The 22682-nt window shown below is 41.7% G+C and overlaps 1 protein-coding gene across 1 annotated transcript in view; it reads right to left on the bottom strand.

Annotated features, from left to right (window-relative positions):
• The window catches only part of LOC149187341 (F-box/kelch-repeat protein At1g80440-like), a 53792-nt gene extending 31453 nt beyond the window's left edge, over positions 1 to 22339 (bottom strand). The window contains exons 1-2 of the mRNA XM_089409632.1: positions 22291 to 22339; positions 21979 to 22201 (exon numbers count right to left, since the gene is read on the bottom strand). Coding sequence (XP_089265758.1) covers positions 21979 to 22201; positions 22291 to 22339 — 272 coding nt within the window. The remainder of the gene's footprint in view (positions 1 to 21978; positions 22202 to 22290) is intronic.
• Between the last annotated feature and the right edge of the window lie 343 nt (positions 22340 to 22682).

Raw genomic sequence — 22682 nt, 5'->3', positions numbered from 1 at the left:
GAGGAGCAAAAGAGGTTGGAACAAGAAGAGGAGAAGAGTAAATCACAGACCTCCATAGATCCTGAATTGCTGAAACAATGGAATCAATTCGATTCCATTATCAGTGGAAAGGAAGGCTCCAAAGACGCACCAAACACCACTTCTTCTCAGGTTCTAAGCGGAACCAGTGGCCCACCCATTTCAAAGGATCTCGAAGTAATCACCAAAGACCCTTCCGATCAGATTGTACTCCAGGTGGAAGATATTCCTCCCCTGGACGTTTTCTACAGCCCTAGGCTCAAAGCAGTTGTTAAGCGCTCAAGGAAGAGATGAAGGCTTGATCAACCTTCCGTCTTTCCTGAGCAGACAGTGACAGGGAATGTAGTCTGGAAAGGAGAATTGGACCCCTTTGATGATCATACCAAGCTATCGCAGTATGCGGGAGCTTATTCTGCAGCGACTATTGATAAAGCATCAGAGGTAAGTCTTTTGTTAAAGACTAAGGACCAGGAGATTTGTACATTGCAAGCAGAAGTAGCCGAAGCACGAAACAAGACAGCACAGGTAGAAGAGCAGTTGCTGGCGCAACAGCAGGAAAACAATGTATTAACCCAGCAACTGCAGACTGAAAAGCAGAGGATTGATCAGAATGCAATCCAAAAGCAGAAAGAATTAACAGAGGCATTGGCACAATTGAAAGAAGCAAACGAGCTAGTGACAAAGTCAAAGGATGAGCAGATTGCTCAACTATTAGCACAGCTCGAAGATATCAAGGGCACTAAGAAAGTCGAGGATTTCAGAGCAGAGGCAGCTCAAATAAATAATGCATTAATCTCTCAGGTTAGACTCTTGTGCCAACAATTAACTGAGGCTGAGCCATTATGTGAAGTATCTACAGCAGTATGTCAGCAAATTGAAAAAGCCAGAAATGAGCTAGATCAGACCGAAGAAACCATAACTTAATATCTTGATTGGCAAGATACTGATATGGGGAAAGAAGCAAAATTGCCTAGGATCTATGAGCCATTCAAAGACATACTCTTCACGGAATGGAACACTCAGATGATGAAAGCGGAAAGGGTAGCTTCAAGGTGTAAAATGATTGCTAACAATATGATTGATTTGGTCAACAATACACTCTATTGGGCCAACATGATCTCTCAGTGTACACCTGGAAGCATAACCACGGCGAACATAATTGAACAAACAAATTATCATGGACTGGAGGAAAGGAGAAAGTTAATCGCTGGAGTAAATACTTTAACCTCCGATGCATATTGGCACTTTCTAATCAAGCCGCACACTCAAAGGTCGTCTCTTAAGTGTTTAACAGATGCTCTCAAGTGCCTAATCCCCGACATTCAGGATGCCACATATGATGCCCAGCTCACGTCGCGTCTCAACACTCCACCAGAAGTACAGCCAATGCTCGCGATATGTCAGTTGAGGTTTAAAGGCAAAGAGCCCACCGAATGAAGCATTGCTGCCGACTGCCAGATCACCAAGAAAGATGGAGAAATATTTATTGATGCCAATTTCATAGTTGTTCAGTTTTTCTTAGATATTTAGATTAGATTAGTATTTATAGACCCTTTCATTGTTTTGGAAAGGGTCGTAAAATTTTGTAATAGACTTGAAGGCTGAAGTTTGCACTACTGTGCTTCAGCCTATATTCTTTTGTGAAACTCGACCAATAGTCCTTTATTTAACAAGAAGGCTGTTTTATGCATTTGTGCACTATTGTCTCTTGTTTGGAATGCTTTCTGGTTTGAAGGAAGGACTGCAACATAGCGATTTATATAATGGATTGTTGAGCAGCTTACATGGTACTTTTATCTGCATCTGTCCTCTTTCTTTTCATATGAATTGCTGTGTTATTATCTTTTGCTATTGTTGAATACATGTATGTGCTGTAACAGCAAATCTTCATTTCATTCCACTATTGGATGTTTTGTGATATGCCTTCTTTTAATCATGCATGTAGCAATGATATGAATGACAATGTGTAGTAATTCGCTATTATCGCTCTGCATAACTAATTATGCAGAGCAATCTTAAATGGTTTAAACATCTATGCTTTAGTGTTAGAGTCATCTATATGCCTGCCTTTAAGCACAGATTATCAAACGCTACGCTTTGAAAGATTGATAAGTCCCGGGATTAGATTATAGTTAATATATATTTCCCTGATAGTTTTAGTTGTTCACTTATCACTATCATACCTCATAAGTTACTCGTCCATCCCACTTTTATCCATTATTGGGAAACTGGTCCCATTATCCCCAGTCGGAGCCACTATTCCAAACGGAAAAGGAATTGCTTTCAAGGTCTGGACCGGGTGGTTTCCCCTTTGTTGTGGCAGCGATTTTCGAGGTCTCAACAACGCACCAAACACATCTATTAGCAGGTTCATGACATCTTAGAGAAGTCAAATTCCAAGTATAAGCAATGACTTGATCAACATCAAGTGCCACACAAGTTTCAGGTAGGCGACAAAGTTTGCTTGAATTTGCAGAACGAATGCCTTAATAGAGCCCATCGGAAGCTCAGACCACTTTGATATGGTCCTTACGCCATTAACAAGGTGGTGGGAGACAATGCTTTTGAGCTCATCATTCCCCATTTCATTGGCCTACACCTAGTGTTCAATGTGAACTACCTTCGACCATACTTCCCATCATTATTGGACATATCAGACATTGCAGAAAAACTCACACTAATAGATTTAAACCCATATTTCATGTAATATGCCAAAACTAATTAGATTACCAACACACAGGTTAAGAACACTCGCTAGCAGAAGATCCAACTATATCGGGTTGTCAAAGCTGGCCAATTCCTGCACCAAGGTGGCTCACCTGGGAACAAGTTCAGTAGAAGTTCCCCATCTCATGGAAGCACTCAAAGCAATGGGGACCATTGCTTCCTAAGGGGGGAGGATTTATCCAGGTGGGTGTTGGTGGCCACCCACCTATTCCACTTGGACCCCCACCACTATCTTTTTCAGTTTTTCATTTTGCTTAATTCTAGCACAATTTACTATTTTTGGCAGTGTTTTGGGTCCTCAACTTCCAAAGCAGTTTTGAGGCCCTAAACGACATTTTTTGGGGAAAATAGGGCCAACATTGGTCAATATTTCTAATGAGGTATTTTGCGTGTCAAACAAAGATCGTATGCCAACGTTATGACCCTAGGAAGTTGATGTACCAATTTACCCAAACGGGGCCCATAGTTTTGGCACTTCATCTCCTAGGGTTAGGTTTTTTGATGTTTATGGTTTTCCATTATTTATCAATAATAAATAGGTCTTTTAGGCTCATTGTAACACAATTCAGAGGCATGTAGCCATCACATCTCTTCTCAGAGATAAACTACCATTGCCCGAGCTAGTCGTATTTCCATTATGTTTATAAGCATATTTCAGTACTTGATAGTAATGAAATGAAGTATTATTTATGTTGCATCTCTTTATTTATGGTTATATCACTAATTTGTTGCATTCTTGTTTAAGTTCACAATAATAATGTTAGATTTCATTTTCTTGATAAAATTAATTGAAGGTAAACTTTAAAATTTATTGAATAATTCTTAAGGAGCATTTGAAACATTAGCACAAACATCTAGAAGTCTAGCCTAGAGATGTGCTTCAATGTATAAACATAGGAGCTATCTTTTTTTTTTCTAGTATTTCATTCTGCGGATGATATCTCATTCCCCATAAGTATGTGTATAGGATCGCTCTCTAGATACCTCCAGGTATATTGGATGGCATTCCACACATGAGAAGTATATGGGAACGCTCTTATCGTACTGTTATGCATTAGACAACACTAACATGGACTGCACTTCCACATACCATCGAGTATATTTTGGAAGTCCACCATAGGTTTTATCCTCACTATAGGTAACTGAGTCAGCTGCCTTTTATACGGTGGTATATAAAACACAACATTCAGGGAGATTTCCTACCTGTACATAAATACTTGGTTCTCGAGGGTGGTATACTGTAGTTCACATTTTCTTGATAAACCTTTATGTCTAGATTACCCTCTTTGATTTCTTTTTTCTATTAATTTTGAAAACTTATTAAACCAACATGGACTAGAAAAACCATATACCTTGTCATTCACAAAGAATGCAAAATAAGCCTCTTGTTCCACTTGAGGCAACTCTTTTCCATTGTTAGAAGCACAAAAACATGTAAAATACCAAATCTAGTACTTTAGGAGCTCTTACTTTTCCTCCACCTGAGATAGATCCACCATAATCATCCTTTCCTATTAGTATGGAACTTGAGATCACCTCTCCATTAGCTAGTGAGTTCAACACAATTGAAATAGAAGCACCTCAAATCTCATTACCTAAGGTTATCGAACTTGACTATACTAAATTAGAGATAACACAACCTGAGGTAACTTAGTTATCTGCACCCATCACCTCAAGACCTTCCTCCTCTCTTCCTTTGTCTTAGACCTAACCAAAAACTATATAGCTTGGAGCTGGCAATGAACTACTTCAACATGGTCTTGTCAGTGACAGTGAACCACTTCAACATGATCTTGTGAGTGTCGAAGAGATTCCATAGGAAGACCCTCAACCCTCCTCTCATATTAGATTAGGGACTCATTTTTATCGAGACCATCCATTTCCTTCTCCTCATACTCCATCTAAGGCTCCTTTGTCTGCTTCTTTTCCTTTCAACTCACCCTTGCATTTCCTCGACAATCTTCTTTGGTATAGTTAACCATTACTGAATCTGCTATGGTTGAATCTCTGGCCTTATCTACTATTATGCCTATGACAACCTAGGTTGCAACTTCATCAATGTTTGTAACATCAATAGGGACACATTTGAATGGTGGCTCTTCTGTCTCTCCTAGTTACCAATCATTGTCTGGTACCTTTTCTATTGCAACATCTAGTCCATGGACCTCTCCAATGTAATTTACATCTATAATTCCATCTAGTACTTATTTGTTGAGTGCTACCCCATCTTCTCTTCCTCCTCCATCTACTCCTACAGTTTAGCAACAAGATGGTCCTTATGTTAGTGGGTATGGACACCTACAACAACCTAATCGACCTCCTATTGGGAAGCCTCCTCTTAGGCAGTATTTGCATCTGTATTATCCTCTTCTTTCGATAGGGGTCAACCTATTGTAGGGATATTTCCATCTCCTCCATTTAGTTCTCATCCTCATATGAGCCCTCCACATTCAGGAATAGTTGCTAATGTTTGGAAACCTATTGCACATGTACAACCTGGTTTCATTATGGCTTCCTATTTGGTTTCTCAACTTGTTCCACCTACATCTCAGATCTGTGTTCAACAATCCATATCTCAACCTGTTTAAGCTCAAGCGAATGTAATCTAACCTTTAAAAGTTACATCTTTAACTCAACCTACTTTGTCAGTATCTAGCACCTCTCAAGCCATATCAAGGTAACTTACAATCACAACATCTTAGTTAGGTCATTCCTCAATTTCAATTCAGTCAAAATGTATATGGTGCGGCGCAAGAAAAACCTAACAAAACTTATGTTTCAAAGATGCAAAATCCCACAAGGAAACAATATTAACCATATCAAGGTATCCCTCAAATGCCTTATGGTGAGAAAATCCAAACCCATTTGTTTCAACATTTACAAGTTTACCCTGGAATTGGGAAGAAAGGTTATGTCTATATTGGTTATCAAAATCCTCCCTATCCTGGGACACATATACCATTTTCTTAGGCTATCCCATCTTACCAAGGGTACCCTCCACTGGACCTCAATAGGAAGTTTCCATTTGTAGCAACTCTCAAATTTCTAGATCTGAACAGGCTCACTAATGATCCCATTACTCATTCTCCTTGGTTGTCGGTTATTCACACAAAATTTCCTAGTGATATCCCTAAATTCAATGGAAATTTGTGAGAAGACACATCCACACACGTGATGACTTATAATTTATGGTGTTCTTCAAACTCTCTCAATGATGATTCTTCTCGTTTACGTCTTTTCCAATATACACTCACCATTATGGTAGCAAAATGGTATATTGAATTAGCATGATCTTTGTTCAAAAAATTTAGCTCCTTGACTACAACATTCCTAAGACATTTCTAGTTACCCATCATGTTTGAGACTAGAACTGAACTTTTAACAAATTTCAAACATAGAAATGCCACTCACATCTATGATCACATTCATGCGTGATGACGTCATCATCATTTGGTTAAAAAAAAAATTCTTGACCAATTGTTAGTTAAATGGTTCATTAAGTCTTTGTTTCCATCTATCACATAAGATCTCGCCAAACGCAGAGTTGTGATCGAAGAGTAGGTAATTTTTTGTGCCTAGTATTTGGATCTCATCTATACCCAATCTACAATGCTCTATGATAAAATACCAAATGCTCCTCCATATTCCAATACTATTTCTCAACCTCCTATTAAATAATCACATCTCACTGATGGCATGATTGGTTTTGCCATCCAATAGTTGAAGAGTCAACCATTTGGTTCCACTCTTGTTGTGGTAGATAAAAGCCCTCCTTCCACTCTTACGCATTCTACTTCCAAGATCAATGTCATTCAATATTCCAAAGGAAAATATCAACAACTAGGAAGTAAGAAGAAAAATAATGGTAAAAAGAAGAAAGATAACCCCCTGTAGGATAAACAAAACAATTACTCTTCTAAGTAAAAGTGGAAACCCCATTACCCATGCTTGATATGTAATGAGGATAATTTCACTCATGATTTTCCACACCGATAGGAAGTGAATCAATTCCTCAAATCATTTTCTACAGCCATTGCGTTGATGGATTTGTTTCTGAATAAGGAGACCAATATGGTTGTCATGGATCCTGCTTCCTGTAACTTGGTTTTGATTCTTTCCTCTGCTAAGGCCAAAAATTATGTTATGGTGGCTTCCTAAAATAAATACTATAGTAATGTGAATCCCTTAAATGGTCAAGCTATTGGTCAACTTGCGAGTTCAACTACTTCTCCATCAGATCGTACTCCAAATGACGTACCTACTGAGTTAATGATTAAGCCTCCCAAAGGTGTTATCCATAAATATACATTCAACCCTCACACAAGAGCTACTCAAAATTATAACATAGTTGAGGATCTGGCTCAAGCTCCTTCAGCTATGTTGACTCTTGAGGTTTTGCAAAGTTGCGTCACCCAAAAGAAGGCTTTTCTTTCCACAATAAGATGTTGATCCTTTGGATTCCAACCTAGTATCTTTTAACCATGAGAACCATACACCTCAACATTTGGCTCAATTAGCTTTCATGATTGACGTTGTTCTTCATAGTAAGAATATCCATCATTCCACTATGGACAAGGGAGCCTCAACCTATATTATGACCATGTATTTTTGGAAGGCCATTGGTTCTCCCCAATTAAGTTATTCACTGACCACTCTAAAGGATTTTGAAGGAAGAAGCTATGAACCATGTGGTATTTTGAATTTTAAATAAGTAGAATTAGGAGGCAAGGTTGTATCAGTAAAAGTCAAAGTTATCAATGGATTTATAGATTATAATCTTCTACTAGGTTGTATGTGGGTCTATGTTATAGATTTTATTGTTTTGACATATTTTAGAATGATCACCTTTCCTCATAAAGGCAACATAATTGCCATTGATCAAATCACTTTATTTTCATCTAGTTCTCAAGTTACTAGAAGAATCCCGCTCATGGGGGAAACCCCACACCCATATCAACATGTTGGGGTTGGAATGCTTAATGATTCGCAAAAAATCTACTTTGGTTGCCTATATCAACATGATACCTTCTTGTTCTAATCCATGTAATCCTTGGTTAGTAACAAATGAATCTAATCTTGACACTTTTGGTGACTACATGTTGCTCAGTCCCATTTAGCTCGACTATGAAGACATTTATTTGGCCTATGTGGTTCACTTTAGTCTATCCTCTTTGATCAATTGGGTTGATTGTTCTTTAGAGAATGACACGGCCCCTCATTATTTCTCTCCTACGTTTCCTACCAATTAGAGCATCACGTTGGGTTGTGTTATATTCTTTCCATGACTAGCCCACATAGTTAACTAAGGGGCTAGAAGGGGGGTGGAGCCCCCCATTTGTTTTGTTGAATGCGTAGCAGGGGAAATCTCAGGGGGTTTGAGGGGTATAGGTAACCCCACTCTATGGGGTCTGGGCAGACCTACCTATGGTTGTGTGCATGATTTTCACACATGGTTTTGGATGCGATGGTTTTTGGTCCATGGTTTTGGACGTGATGGTTTTTGGTCCATGGTATTAGATGCTTCGACATGTATAAATATGTATTGTAACATTGAAAGGAATATAATGAAAAATCAAGCTGATAGTCCGAGTTTTGGGATCTAGGGGAAAATCTCTGTGTATATGTGTTTTATGTGTTATCCTCTCGCATTGTTTATTTTTTGTGTTTTAGAATTTGTATGTAGGTAATTTCTGTATAAGGTTAAAACCTACATTTGGTATTAGAGTTGTTTTGGCTTCAAGGGGATGCCTTTGTTGCTGAGCGGTTTCACTCGGGCCTGTGGTAAACCTTTTTCGGTGGGAGATCTGTGAGATTGATTCTGGTGGTGAAAGAAGATGGCGAGTAGTGGAAAGATAGACATCGAGAAATTTAATGGTCATAGTTTTGAGTTGTGGAAACTCAACATGGAGAATATGTTGGTGGATAAAGCTCAGTGGATCACGGTAGATCTAGGTACTAAACCAATGGGAGTGTCCAATGAAGAATAGAAGAAATTCGATCGAAAGGCAAAGAGCACAATACGATTATGTGCCTCAAATTCAGTATTGCTGAATGTATCAAGGGAAGCTACAATGAAGGCTTTGTGGGACAAGTTATGGAATTTGTACCAATCTAAGCCTCTGGTGAATAAACTGTTCCTACAGAAAAATTTGTAATACCTGAGGATGAAAGATGGAGACTCAGTGACAGAGCATCTAAATGCGTTTAATACTGTGGTAAGTTAGTTATCGTCTGTTGATATCAAAATTTTAGATGAAGATAAGTGCATTAGTTTGTTGTGTTCTCTACCAGATTTATGGGATAGTCTGGTTATTGCAATAGGTAGCAATGCAACTACCTTGCATTTTGATGAAATACTCTCATCCTTGCTGACGGAGGAGATGAGACAAAAAAATATGGAGATCCAGAACGGTGATGCCTTGTCTGTAAGAGCACAGTCCCAGAATAGAAAAAAAAATAAGTCATCGAATGGGAGATCTAAATCTAGAGGGAGATCTAAATCTCTAGGAAAGCGTGTAAAGGTGGTGTTCTAGAAATGCGGAAAGGAAGGGCACTATAAAAGGGACTGTAAGTATAAAGCTCCTGACAAAGGAAAGGGATCTGATGATGCTCCTTTTGTAGAGGCGAAAACCACCTCAATTGAAGGTGGGGATGTGTACTTGGCTTCTTCAAGTACACATGTAGATCATGAGGCATGGTTGATTGACTCAGGTGCATCCTTTCACTTCACTCCCCATAGGGAGTGGTTTTGCGAGTATGAGAAATATGATGGTGGTGATGTCTTCTTAGGGAATGATATGAAGGCTAGAATCCTTGGTCGTAGAAAATTAAAGTTGAAGTTGCAAGGTGGAAGGGTTAGAACAGTTCCAAGTGTTCTACATATTCCTGCATTGGCTAGAAATCTAATTTATGTAAGCAAGCTCGATGATGTAGGTGTAAAAATAGTGTTTGAGAAGGATACCTGCAAGATGGTTCGGGGAACACTTGTATTGATGTGGGGATTTCGGATTGGAAATTTATACAAGCTACAAGGTAGCACTGTCGTTGATGGGTACAATAGTTCTGTGCTTCCTGAAAGTGGAGTAGAAAATCTAGTGGTCCTTGGCGAGAAGATGATGTTGTGGCATCAAAGGCTTGGACATATTGGAGAGAAGGGCCTTCAAATACTTCATGGTAAATGTATGGTAGAAGGTCTGAGTAATAGCTCTTTGGAATTTGATTTCTGTGAAAATTGTTTATATGGGAAGTAGAATCGGTTGAGTTTCCCCTCTGGTAGTAAGAGGGCGAAACAAATATTAGAGCTTGTTCACAGTGATGTGTTTGGACCTTTGAAGGTTCCATCACTAGGTAAGTCTGTGTACTATGCATCATTTATAGATGACTTCTCAAGGAATACATGGATATATTTCCTTAATAATAAATCTAAAATCTTTGATAGGTTTAAATAATTTAAGGCTTTGGTCGAAAGCCAGACAGAGAAGAAGGTAAAGGTGCTAAGGGAAAATAATGGTGGAGAGTTTTGCAGTAAGGAATTTGAAGAACTCTGTGAGAAGTGTGGTATAGCACTGTTGAATACTAATCCATATACACCTCAGCAAAATGGAGTTGTAGAAAGAATGAACAAGAGGTTGATGGAAAGGGCAAGAAGCATGCTCAGTGGTGCCAGGTTAGGACAGGAATTCTGGGCAGAGGCAGTGGAGACAGTATGTTACCTGAACAGATCACTTTCATCAGCGTTGGAGGATAAGACTCCACAAGAGGTATGGAATGGTAAGGGACCCTCTCTGATCCAGGTGGATATTGGTGGCCACCTACCAAGTCCACCTGGACCCCCACCATTGTTCTTCTCAGCATTTTCAGTTTCCTTAATTATAGCACAACTTACTATTTTTAGCAGTTTTTGGGGTCCTGAACTTCCAGAGCCGTTTTGAGGCCCTAAACGATGTTTTTTTGGGAATCCGGGGGCAACATGGGTCCATGGAATGGACCGATGACCGATGTTGCCCGTTCCAACAATGATAGTGCTCGGATAGATCTTTCTAACGAGCTATTGTAAGCGTCAAACGGAGATCGTATGCCAAAGTTACGACCCCGGGAAGTTGATGTACCAACTTACCCCAAACGGGGCCCATAGTTTGGCGTTTCATCTTCTAGGGTTAGGTTTTGGAATGTTAAGGGTTTTTCCACTGTTTCTCAACAATAAATAGGCCTTCGAGCCTCATTGTAAGACAGTTCAGAGGCATGTAGCCATCACATCTCTTCTCAAAGATAAGCTACCATCGCCCTAGCTGGTTTATTTCCATTTCTGGTTGTAAGCATGTTTCAGTATTTTCCATTAATGAAATGATGTATTATTTCTGCTGCATCTTTGTGTATATGGTTATCTCTGTAATTTGTTGCGTTCCTGTTTAAATCCGGATCAGTGGTATCAGAGCGGTCTGCTTTCTCTCTGTTTTTCTTTGCATGTCCCCAACAAGGTCGGGATATAAGGAGTTAGGGCTTGAACTGGTTGAACCTTTGCAAGACCAGCCTCGCAAATCCCGACGGCCTCCCATGGCGGATGAGAAGAAAGACGAGGGGGCAGGAGATCCCATCAAAATCTTGCTCGAAGAAGCCCTCGAGCGACAACGGAATGCGATGATGGACAACTTTGCCCAGATCCTTCAGCGGCTACCCAGAAGTAACGCATCGGCTTCTAGCAGCTACTCTGGAAACACCACACCCTTTAAGGTACAAGTTAATTTTGAAATCCCCATATTCAAGGGTCAGATAAACGCAGATGTCGTAGATAAATGGTTAAATCTGCTAGAGGGTTATTTTTCTGTTCATGAATTTTCGAGTCGGGAAAAGAATGTTTTTGCTCTTCTCAAAGCAGCCCCCCACGTCAAGGACTGGTGGGAAACCTACTGCGAGTAGAAGGATGAAAATACTGGCTCACTATTTTCAGCCGCACCCACCTGGGATTCATTCCGGGATGCCATCAAGGAGCAGTACTACCCTGTTGGAAGCTATGAGGATGAATACATCAAGTGGACCACGCTGCGACAGGGAAGGGACCAAGACGTGCCAGAGTTCACCAATCTTTTCCATACCCTTCGCACGAAGTTGGGTATCAAGGATTCAGAGCAACATTTGATACTCAAATATCGTGGCTGCCTGCACAAGTACATCCAGGAAGAAATACAATTCCTAAACATATCCTCGCTCGGCGCCGCATACCGATATGCCGTCAAGGTCGAGCAGAAGTTTAAACAAAAGAAGCGAGACTTTGGATCTGCGAATCCAAAGCAGGGGAAAGGTGCCCCTAAACCATAGAACAAAGGACAAAGCCAAGGCAGGACAGCCCAAGACAACCAGCTGAAGCTGCAAGCAAAGAACAACGCCGTGAAGCCGAGAAAGGACACTGGAAAATGCTGCGAGTTCCATAAGAGCTCCACTCACAACACAAGTGAGTGTCGGGGCAAGCAGTCACTGGTGGCTGAGCTAAAGGTTTCAGAATCAGATGCATGTTCCGACTCTGAGTCAGAACCTGAGAAGGGGAATGAAAAAGGGAAGCAGATCATTGATGCGGATCCCAGCGCCACTGTTGCTACCGCAAAGATCCAGAAAAATGAACCCGAAGATCCAGAGGAGGAGGAGCATCTCTTCCACTCCCAGATGTGGGTAAAGGGCTCCCCGATACAGTTCATTGTTGATAGCGGGAGTCAAAAGAACCTCATTTCGGCAGAGGTCATGAAGCGGTTGGGCTTACTAACCACAGCACATCCACAACCATACACCATTGGGTGGCTTCACCAAGGACGAGATCTTCGCGTGAGCCAGCAGTGTCACCTTCCATACAACATCAAGCCCTTCACGGATGAGGTATTGTGTGACATTGCTCCCCTTGAAGTTTGTGATGTATTACTAGGACAACCATACTTGTGGAAGCAACATGTTGTGTATGAATCAAGGCCCCGTGCTGTTATTATTACATTGGGAAATAAGTTGTACAGGATACCAGAGGTAGCACCACCTACCACCATCTCTTTGATTACTGCAAAACAATGCAGTAAGATCATTTCCAAAACCAGGAAATTTGTTTTCCTGATGATACGCCCTCAAGGAAAGAAGAAGACAGTGGCCGCGGCCTCCAGACGGGGTCCCTCTGCATGACAACTACAGATGGACAAGGTTGTGGAGGAGTACGAGGACATCTTCACCTCCCCGGCAGGGGTTCCTCTGCACTGTCAAGTCAAGCACTCCATTGATCTGACCCCAGGTGCGCCGCTACCCAATGGACCAATTTATCGGCGCTTCGTTCTGGAGAACGATGAAATCAAGAGGCAAATTCAGGAGCTCCTGCAGAAAGGTCACATCCGTCCGAGTTCATCACCTTGTGGGAGCCCGATCGTGTTGGTACAGAAGAAGGATGGGACGTGGAGACTCTGTATTGACTATCGGGCGCTGAACAAGATCACTGTCCGTAATAGGTACCCAATCCCGCGGATTGATGACCTCCTAGACCAACTAAAGGGGGCGAAATATTTCAGCAAGATCGATCTGAAGTCAGGATATCACCAGGTACCAACCAAACCCTCTGATGTGTGGAAGACTGCCTTCAAATCCAAGGAGGGCCTCTTCGAATGGTTGGTTATGCCTTTCGGATTGACGAATGCTCCTGCAACCTTCATGAGGCTAATGGATGACATCTTGCGACCATTCACCAACTCCTTTGTAGTAGTATACTTGGATGACATTTTTGATCTTCAGTCATAGTTGGGAAGAGCACCTCCATCACATCCGACAGGTTCTCCAAACACTGCGGCAACACAAGCTATGTGCCAATTTAGAGAAATGCACTTTTGGCATGACCCAGGTTCAGTATCTGGGATACATCATTGATAAATAGGGGGTGCATGTCGATCCAGCCAAGATCCAAGTCATTCGGGATTGGCCCTCTCCAACCACTCTAACAGAGCTCCGCAACTTTCTAGGTCTTGCCAACTTCTACCGCAGGTTTGTGTTGGGGTTTTCTCATATTTCTTGGCCCTTGAGTCAAGTCACCAAGTGAGGGGCGAAAGCAAGATTCTTTTGGTCTGAATCTCAACAGAAGGCATTCATGGAGTTGAAGGATCGCCTCTGCACGGCACCAGCGTTCGCGTTACCAGATTTACAACAACCATTTGAGGTCGAGACAGATGCCTCTGACTATGCTATTGGGGCAGTCCTTACTCAACATGGACATCCAGTGGCATATCACAGTGAAACACTTTCAGACACAGTCCGGAAGTACCCCACTTATGATAAAGAGATGTATTCCATTGTATAGGCTTGCTGACAATGGAAGCATTGCATTTTGGGGAAGGAAACGGTCATCCACACAGACCACCGACCCCTGCAGTTCATACAGACCCAAGGGAAATTGCAGAATGATCGCCATCAGAAGTGGTCTACATGCCTGCAACAGTTCCACTTGAATATCAAGTATAAGAAGGGCAGCACCAATAATGTTGCAGATTGCCTTAGTCGACCACCGATCATGGCGTTAACCGCCGTGCTCAACTCTTGTGGGCACGAGACTTCTGATTGGCCACTTCTCTACAAAAGAGACCCAGAATTTGGCCACACATACCAGACACTCTTGGAGGGTCGGCATGTTCCAGATTTTCACCTCCAGGATGCCCTATTATGCCACCTCAGTCACCTTTGTGTTCCTTCAAGCGAGCGTGCCAAGATGATTTGGGAAGCCCACTACAGTCGGGCTGCTGGGCATTTTGAGGTCGAGAAAACAGTGGCAGTTCTGCAAAATTATTTCTATTGGCTGAATCTTCGACAAGATGTTGGGAAGTACATCAGATCATGTACTGCCTGTGCCATTGCCAAACCGACCATTAAGAAGCACGGCCTCTATACCCCGTTGCCTACCCCTAGTCGACCTTGGGAATCCATTTCCATGGATTACATGTCAGGCCTTCCTTCCACTAAGCATGGAAATGACTGTGTTTTTGTGGTCGTCGACAGGTTCTCGAATATGGCCATTATGGTGGCCTGCAAGAAGAATATCACAGCAGAAGCCACTGCTAAACTCTTCTTTGAACGAGTGTGGGTGCACTTTGGGATCCCATAGTCTATCATCTCAGATCGGGACAGTAGGTTTCTCAGCACATTTTGGTCGAGTCTCTGGTCAATGCTGGACACCAAACTCACGAACTCCACAGCCTTCCATCCTCAAACTGATGGCCAGACAGAGGTTGTCAATAGGATGATTGTGCACATTCTGCGCATGTATAACTCAAAGCATCCACACACATGGGACGAGAGCCTCCCCTATGTTCAGCACAGCTACAACCGAGCTCTTCACAACTCCACTGGCCATAGCCCTTTTCAGGTGGGTTTGGGATTCCAACCACTATGCCCCATTGATGTGGCCATGCCACTTGCCGCTACTCACATAAATTCAGCTCATGTCCAGTCCGAAACAGACAAGGCCACCAGCTTCATTGAGCGCATCCAACACATTTGCCAGCAGGTCCATGACATTCTCGAGAAATCAAATGCCAAGTACAAGCAGCGACATGATCAACATCGGGTGCCACACAAGTTTCAGGTGGGCGACAAAGTCTGGTTGCATTTGCAAAAGGAATGCCTTACTGGAGCCTATCAGAAATTGAGACCACTCCGATATGGTCCTTACACCATTACTAAGGCTATGGGAGACAATGCATTTGAGCTCAGCATTCCCCCATTCCTTGGCCTGCACCCAGTGTTCAATGTGGACCGCCTTCGGCCATACTTTCCACCATTGCTAGACACATCCGACATTGCAGAACAGCTCAAACCCATAGAATTAAATCCAGATTGCATGGAACAAGCTGCAGCTGATCGGATCATGGACACACAGATCAAGAACACTCGCCAACAGAATATCCAACTGTATCGAGTTGTCAAAGTAGGCCAACTCCTTCAGCAGGGCAAGTGGCTCACCAGGGAACAAGTTCAACAAAAGTTTCCTCATCTCATGGAGGAGCTCAACGCAATGGGGACCATTGCTTCCTAAGGGGGGAGGAATGATCCAGGTGGATATTGGTGGCCACCTGCCAAGTCCACCTGGACCCCCACCATTGTTCTTCTCAGCATTTTCAGTTTCCTTAATTGTAGCACAACTTACTATTTTTAGCAGTTTTTCGGGTCTTGAACTTCCGGAGCCGTTTTGAGACCCTAAACGACGTTTTTTGGGGAATCCAGGGGCAACATGGGTCCATGGAATGGATCGATGTTGCCATTCCAACAATGATAGTGATCGGATAGATCTTTCTAACGAGCTATTGTATGCATCAAACGGAGATCATATGCCAAAGTTACGACCCCGAGAAGTTGATGTACCAACTTACCCCAAACAGGGCCCATAGTTTGGCGTTTCATCTTCTAGGGTTAGGTTTTGGAATGTTAAGGGTTTTTCCACTGTTTCTCAACAATAAATAGGCCTTCAAGCCTCATTGTAAGACAGTTCAGAGGCATGTAGCCATCACATCTCTTCTCAGAGATAAGCTACCATCGCCCCAGCTGGTTTATTTCCATTTCTGGTTGTAAGCATATTTCAGTATTTTCCATTAATGAAATGAAGTATTATTTCCGCTGCATCTTTGTGTATATGGTTATCTCTATAATTTGTTGCGTTCCTGTTTAAATCCGGATCACTCTCTTTCACATCTGAGGGTATTTGGATGCGATGCATATGTACATGTTCCAAAGGAGGAATGACCGCAGTTGGATAATAAATCCGAAAAGTGTATCTTTATTGGGTATAAGGATGGTTTAAAGGGTTATAAGGTTTGGAACCCAGTAACAAGGAAGGTTGTGTAAAGCTGAGATGTGGTGTTCAGAGAGGTGAAAGATTTTATTAAACATGAAGCCCAACCAAAGGAACCTGAGAAGATATAGTTTGAGCTAAAGGAGGAAGAATCAGACTCTACAGCAAGAGGAGGAATCAGAAGATGAAGAGCCACAAAATTCAGGTGTGAGAAGATCAGTTTGAGAAAGAAGGCAGCCAGAAAGGTATAGTCCATCTACTTTCTGTTCAAATTTTTCTTTATCTATTACTGATGATGGTCCTAGAACTGTGAAGGAAGCATTAGATTCAGAGGATGGAAAACTTTGGAAAGAGGCCATGATTGATGAAATGGAATCTTTGCACAAAAATGAGGCTTGGGATCTGGTGGAGTTGCCGGCTGGAAGGAAACCCGTTGGCATCAAATGGGTGTTCAAGAAGAAGACAAATGTAGAAGGAATGGTGGAGAAATACAAAGCTCGGTTGGTAGAAAAAGGTTATTCCTGGGTGTCGGGAATTCACTTTGGTGATATCTTTTCTCCTGTTGCCAAGGTAACTTCTATTATATTACTTTTATCTTTTGTTGCTGCTTTTGATTTTGAGGTAGAACAGATGGATGTGAAGACAACATTTCTTCACGGGGATCTAGAAGAGGAGATCTACATGAACCAACCTGAAGGCTTTGTGGTGAAGGGTAAGAAAGAACTGGTATGCAAGTTAAAGAAGTTGTTGTATGGGTTAAAATAGTCACTAAGGATGTGGTATCAGAAATTTGATACATTTATACAGGGACATGGCTTCACTAGAAGCAAAGCAGATTACTGTGCATATTTTAAATTAATTGGTTACTGCGTTATTTATCTAGTCTTGTATGTGGATGATATGTTGCTAATTGGAAATGACAAAGAAATTATTCAGGATTTGAAGACCCATTTGTCCTCCAAATTCGACATGAAAGATCTTGGTGTTGCAAACTATATTTTGGGCATGGAAATTAAAAGAGATCGGACAAAGAGGAAACTCTGGTTAAACCAGAGAAAATATGTCAAGACAATATTGCAGTGCTTTAATATGCACGATAGTAAACCAGTGAAGGTTCCTATTCCTATAGGTGTAAAGTTATCTACTAAACAGTGTCCCAAGACAAAATAAGAGGAAGAGGACATGTCCCATGTTCCATATGCAAGTGCGGTCAGTAGCCGGATGTATGCGATGGTCTGTACTAGACCAAACATTTCACATGTAGTGGGAGTATTGAGTAGGTTTATGTCAAAACTAGGGAAGGAGCACTGGACAACAGTGAAGCAGGTTTTTAGGTATTTGCGTGGCACAAGTGATTATGGTTTGTGATACTAAGGAAGACCAGGATTGGACAGAGTGTTGAATATTTGTGGCTTTGTTGATGCAGACTCGGCTTGATATATGGATCAAAGAAGATCTACAAGTGGGTATGTGTTTAACCTATTTGGAGGTGCATTCAGTTGGATGAGTAAGAAACAATCTGTAGTGGCACTATCAATTACAGAGGTAGAATACATGGTAGCCACTAATGCAATCAAGAAATCAGTTTGGTTGCAAAAATTGTGTTCAAATATGGGGTTACTACAGGGAGCTATAAGGATAAACTATGACAGCCAAAGTGAAATTTTCTTGGCAAAGAACCATGCATATCATTCAAAAACAAAGCACATTGATGTTCAATATCACTTTGTGAGGGATATGATAGAAGACTAAAAGGTGTTGCTGGTGTAGAGCTATAAAAAGGGTCTCTTTCACCTCTAATTACCTCACATTAATATGTCAATCTGGGAACGTTTGGTTATTTCAAAGAGTGACTCAATCTGAGGCTATTTGTCAGAGTAATGCTAGTAGTACAGTGTCCTACAAAAACACAAGAGTAAACTAATGCTTATCAATGACTAAGTTCCTTCAAATGACTAAAGCACACACTCTTAAAGCTAGGCAACTTTATCAGTCAAGGGTTCGACAGCAATAGCCCATCCCTTTGGAAACTGATGGAAAGGAAACTAGAGCATGGATCACGGGTCTCGGAGCAAGGCAGTAAAAGTAGAGGCTCACTATAGCCACAGATCGTCTCTCACACCAAATGCGAGTAAATGAAACGGCAGATAAAAATGGAACAAAAAATAGGAAATTGAACATCGAATCTAGAATGGAACAGCTTAAAATGGAACAGCAATTACTATAACTAAACCTCGCGAGTAACAATCAAACTATATCCTATCAACTCAGATGCTCTCATTGTAATCAAAACTCCAATCTTTCATTCTCAAGCAAATCATGCAACCAACTAAAGGAACATCAATAACTCTTAATTATGGAACAACATGTGAAAATCATACACACATAACAATCTAAAGAAGTAATCTGATTTAATACCAATCATCAACAGGAATTACAACTGTGTTTCAAAATGGAACAGCATGAATCCTGAATCATAAAGAACACACCTTTCAGATAATTACCTTAACACACATACTCAGCATAGAAGCTCCATAACACAATGATAACACTGTTCAATTAAGTCTAATAAGATTTCATCCACTCCGAAAGTATTGATAATATAATGCAGAGTCAATGGAAAGAACATTAATGAACGAATCTTAGCAGAGCATGTGATGTAACTTATAAAGCATATCAGATTACCAACTAGTGACGATAAGCAAACCATGCAGAAATCAAATCGTAGTGATACAGAAGCAAGTGTCCTCCAGGGTCGGGCCCTTAGCCTCAAGGGTACACCGCTTTAAGCTAATCCAGACGCAAAGATAAGATAATCACCAACTTTATATTAATGCATAAAATAGAAAGTACAATGAGCCAAGTTCAACGACACTCGATAAAAGTTCAGTCTTTAACAAAAAGTTACATAAAAGCAGCCCCTCAGACTAATAGTGTCATCCCTTTATATAAGGGTAACGACGTAGATGTCTAAGTGATAAGATAAATAAAGTAGCGATCCCTCAAGATCTAAGATCCTGAGGGATTCGCCAAACTGTTAATCCCTAATCACTTCTTTTCTCCTCCGCCGAGCTGGTGCCTTCTCCTCCTTTTCTGGACCAGTTTGCTTCAGCCTGCTTTGCCTCGTTTGCACTCGGTCCTTCGTCAAAGGGATAGCAGTTACCCTGTTCTTATCTTCTTCTTTGGAACAGTAGCTCCTTGTTTTTACCCTTTCCTGCACAGGAGAATGACAACTATTAGCGGATAAGTCTTGCATACTAATTCCACATATTTTATCATAATTCTCTATTGTTTTTGACATTCATGATGTAAAAGATTCATAAGTCCTACTGAAAAGCCACTGAAATGATCATTAAAAACATACATTTTTAGTACTCCACACACCCCCTTGCTTACCTATTTCATGCCCTCATGAAAACATTGTAGTTGAAATGCAAAGCAGTGAGAGAGTAGGTTGGAGAAGGAATCTCATGCGGAGGCCTACAACGATGTTGAGTGACTAGGTAGTCAAAGAACTGGCTTGTCTGACCCTCAGGCATCTCATATAGGGCTTGATTCAGGTGCAAGGTGTCAGATAATTGGACTGCGGAATCTATATCCTAACCAGGATGGCCCTGCCCTCAAAATGCTTTCACCATAGAGGTTCAAACGATTGGCAGCTAATTGAAAATTCTCATACTTAAATGGCTCCCTGAGCTGGATGTTTGGATTAGAGGTTTGGTACCGGAATTTGGCTGCATCAATGGCAAGGTCTTTGATAGAAAGAAAATATTCTAAACTTTGTCAAATGAGTGCCTCGTGCATGGGTCCTAACATTTCGATGACACAGGAGTTCTCATAAGGTTTCTATGTGTTTTCCATAGCCGTACTGGGTCCCTAGGCTCAGCCCTTACCCACAAGTCTAGGCCATTTTCCTGTCTCTGGAAAGTGTTATAGGCTTTGAGCCATTTAATCTGATTAACCCTGAATGAGATGAATGCTTGCAATTGAATGTCCCCAACAAAAGGGCCAGGGTTCAACTCAGTCTCCTGATCTAGCACGAGGTTATGCAAATAAAATTGACATAGAAATCTCTGGACCTTCCCTCCATAATGTTTACAACAATCTATAAAGTCATTGACAGTATTAATTTGTATCGGGCACCTGCTTTAACAGCCTTTATTTTTAATTGTAAGTATTGTTCCAATAAAAACATAGCATAGTTTTTGGCAGGGGTCCTACATGCTAAAACGTCATTGTATAAAGAACATAAGGTATCCATCTGTTTGATAACAATATCTAGCCTACGGGTTACCTTTGCAACTTTCTCCTGTTCCTTTTTCCACCCTTCAAAGGCCTGACTTTCGGATTGATTGACGTTCCTTAGTTGTTGTTGGAGTTCTTCATACTTCTCACGAGGGACTGTTTGCTCTCTAAGCTTCTCCATTTCTTGTTGAGCCTGTTTCAATCCTTTGTGCAAGGTCCTTGTCTTTGGATCTCTTTTCCATGCATCAGTGGAGGTCGGGAATTTTACCTAAACTTTCTTATTGCATTGTTTTGAGTTCAGAACCCTTATCACCCCTGAGGGTGGTGCCTCTGTTTGAATCTCCTTGTTGTCCTTTTCTTTTTTAACACGAATACCAGCTGGCAGCTGTTCCTTTTCAAATGGAACAGCAGTCTGTCCCTCAGCATTATTTGGAACAGCAGCTGGACCTTCAGCTTCCCTTGGAACAGCATCTGGGCCTTCAGCTTCATTTGGAACAGCAGCTGGGCCTTCAGCTTCATTTGGAACAGCAGTTGGATTTTCAGCTTCAATTGGAACAGCAGTTGGATTTTGGGCAGGGTTTTGATCAACAGAGCGATTTTTAGTCCTCTGCCATTTTATCCTGCGGTTTCTTACTACAGTGGTCATCTTCTTCTTACTGGAGGTCTTCCTTGTCCTCTGCCTTGCTTTCAGGATCCTGATCTGCTGGTGGAGCTAGGCTATTATGCTCAATAACCTCCGCTGTTCCTTTCGTAATTCTCTAATTTCCAATGTTTTATTAGAAGGAACAGCAGGCTTTTTGCTGCGTTCTGGGTCGTGACTAGTCCCTTGATCTTTCTCCTGGGGTGCTTCTTCACTGTTTTGTGCTGGCTGTTCTGGGGTAAGAACCCTAGCTGGTTCCGTGGCTTCGCTTTCTATCCTCACTTCCTCTGGAATTTCCTCTGGTGCCGTGGGAACAGATTGTTCCCTCTCAGTATCTCCTATCTCCTTCTCATCATGAACGGGCAGAGTTCCTTCTTCTGCCTCTTCTGCATGTGGTTTTTCGGGTACATCTTCTTCCTGGGGTTTGTCGCGGAGGTAGGATGGAGTGGAAGGTTGGCCATACTCACCCATATTGGCCAAGATTGTGGCCAATTCCTCTTCTCCCACTGGGTCCTGTGGTGGGCTACCTACCTGCTGTCCCATTTCCTCCTCCTGCCTGGATTGTCCATCTTCTGCCTCAGGATGCTCAATTTCCATTTCAGGGTTCTCGGCTTCTATCTCAGGATGTTCAACTTCTGTCTCAGGGGGCTCGGCTTCTGTCTCAGGAGGCTCGGCTTCTGTTTCCAAATGCTCAGCTACTTCATCGTTTTCCTCTTCGGATCGCTTAGCCTCCTCGGCCTCTCCTTCCTTTTCTCCTTCAACTTGTTCTTCTTCTATTTCTGGTCGTGAAGGTTGTTCATCCTCAATTACCACTGGCTGGCTAGTGCTTTCCTGGAGTTTTTCCAGCCTTCCTCTTATCCGGGCTAACCGGACTGATTTTCTGCATTTCTCTGGTTATTCCAGTGTATCAGTGTCATGTTTACACTTTGCTGATTCCTGGCGGGTTTTTGGTCGTTCGGATGTGCTTGAAACATGTTTTTGTTTTCTTAATTCTCTGCGTTTTTCCGATCGTTCTAGTGTGCTTAGAGTATGTTTACGTTTTGGGGAAGGTGTTGTTGCTCTCCCCTCAATTATTGCAATTAATTCTTTCCAGCTGCTTTGCTGCTGGGTGGGACTATGACTAACTATTAGTTGGATTAAGCCATGGTGGCTGACAACTGACTCTACATGCTGTGCCTTTTTTAGGCTTCGTGCGGCGTCATGAAGTAAAGAATTCAAAAGTGCAGGAAGGTTTACAAAGCATTTCTGCTTTAAAACAGC

Source organism: Pinus tabuliformis, chromosome 3_1, assembly GCF_031772625.1.
Source record: "Pinus tabuliformis cultivar Carrire ecotype Pingquan chromosome 3_1, CPIR1, whole genome shotgun sequence".
NCBI classification, from domain to species: Eukaryota; Viridiplantae; Streptophyta; class Pinopsida; order Pinales; family Pinaceae; genus Pinus; species Pinus tabuliformis.
The sequence above is the reverse complement of the archived record's forward strand: the minus strand, read 5'-3'. Positions and strand labels throughout refer to the sequence as shown.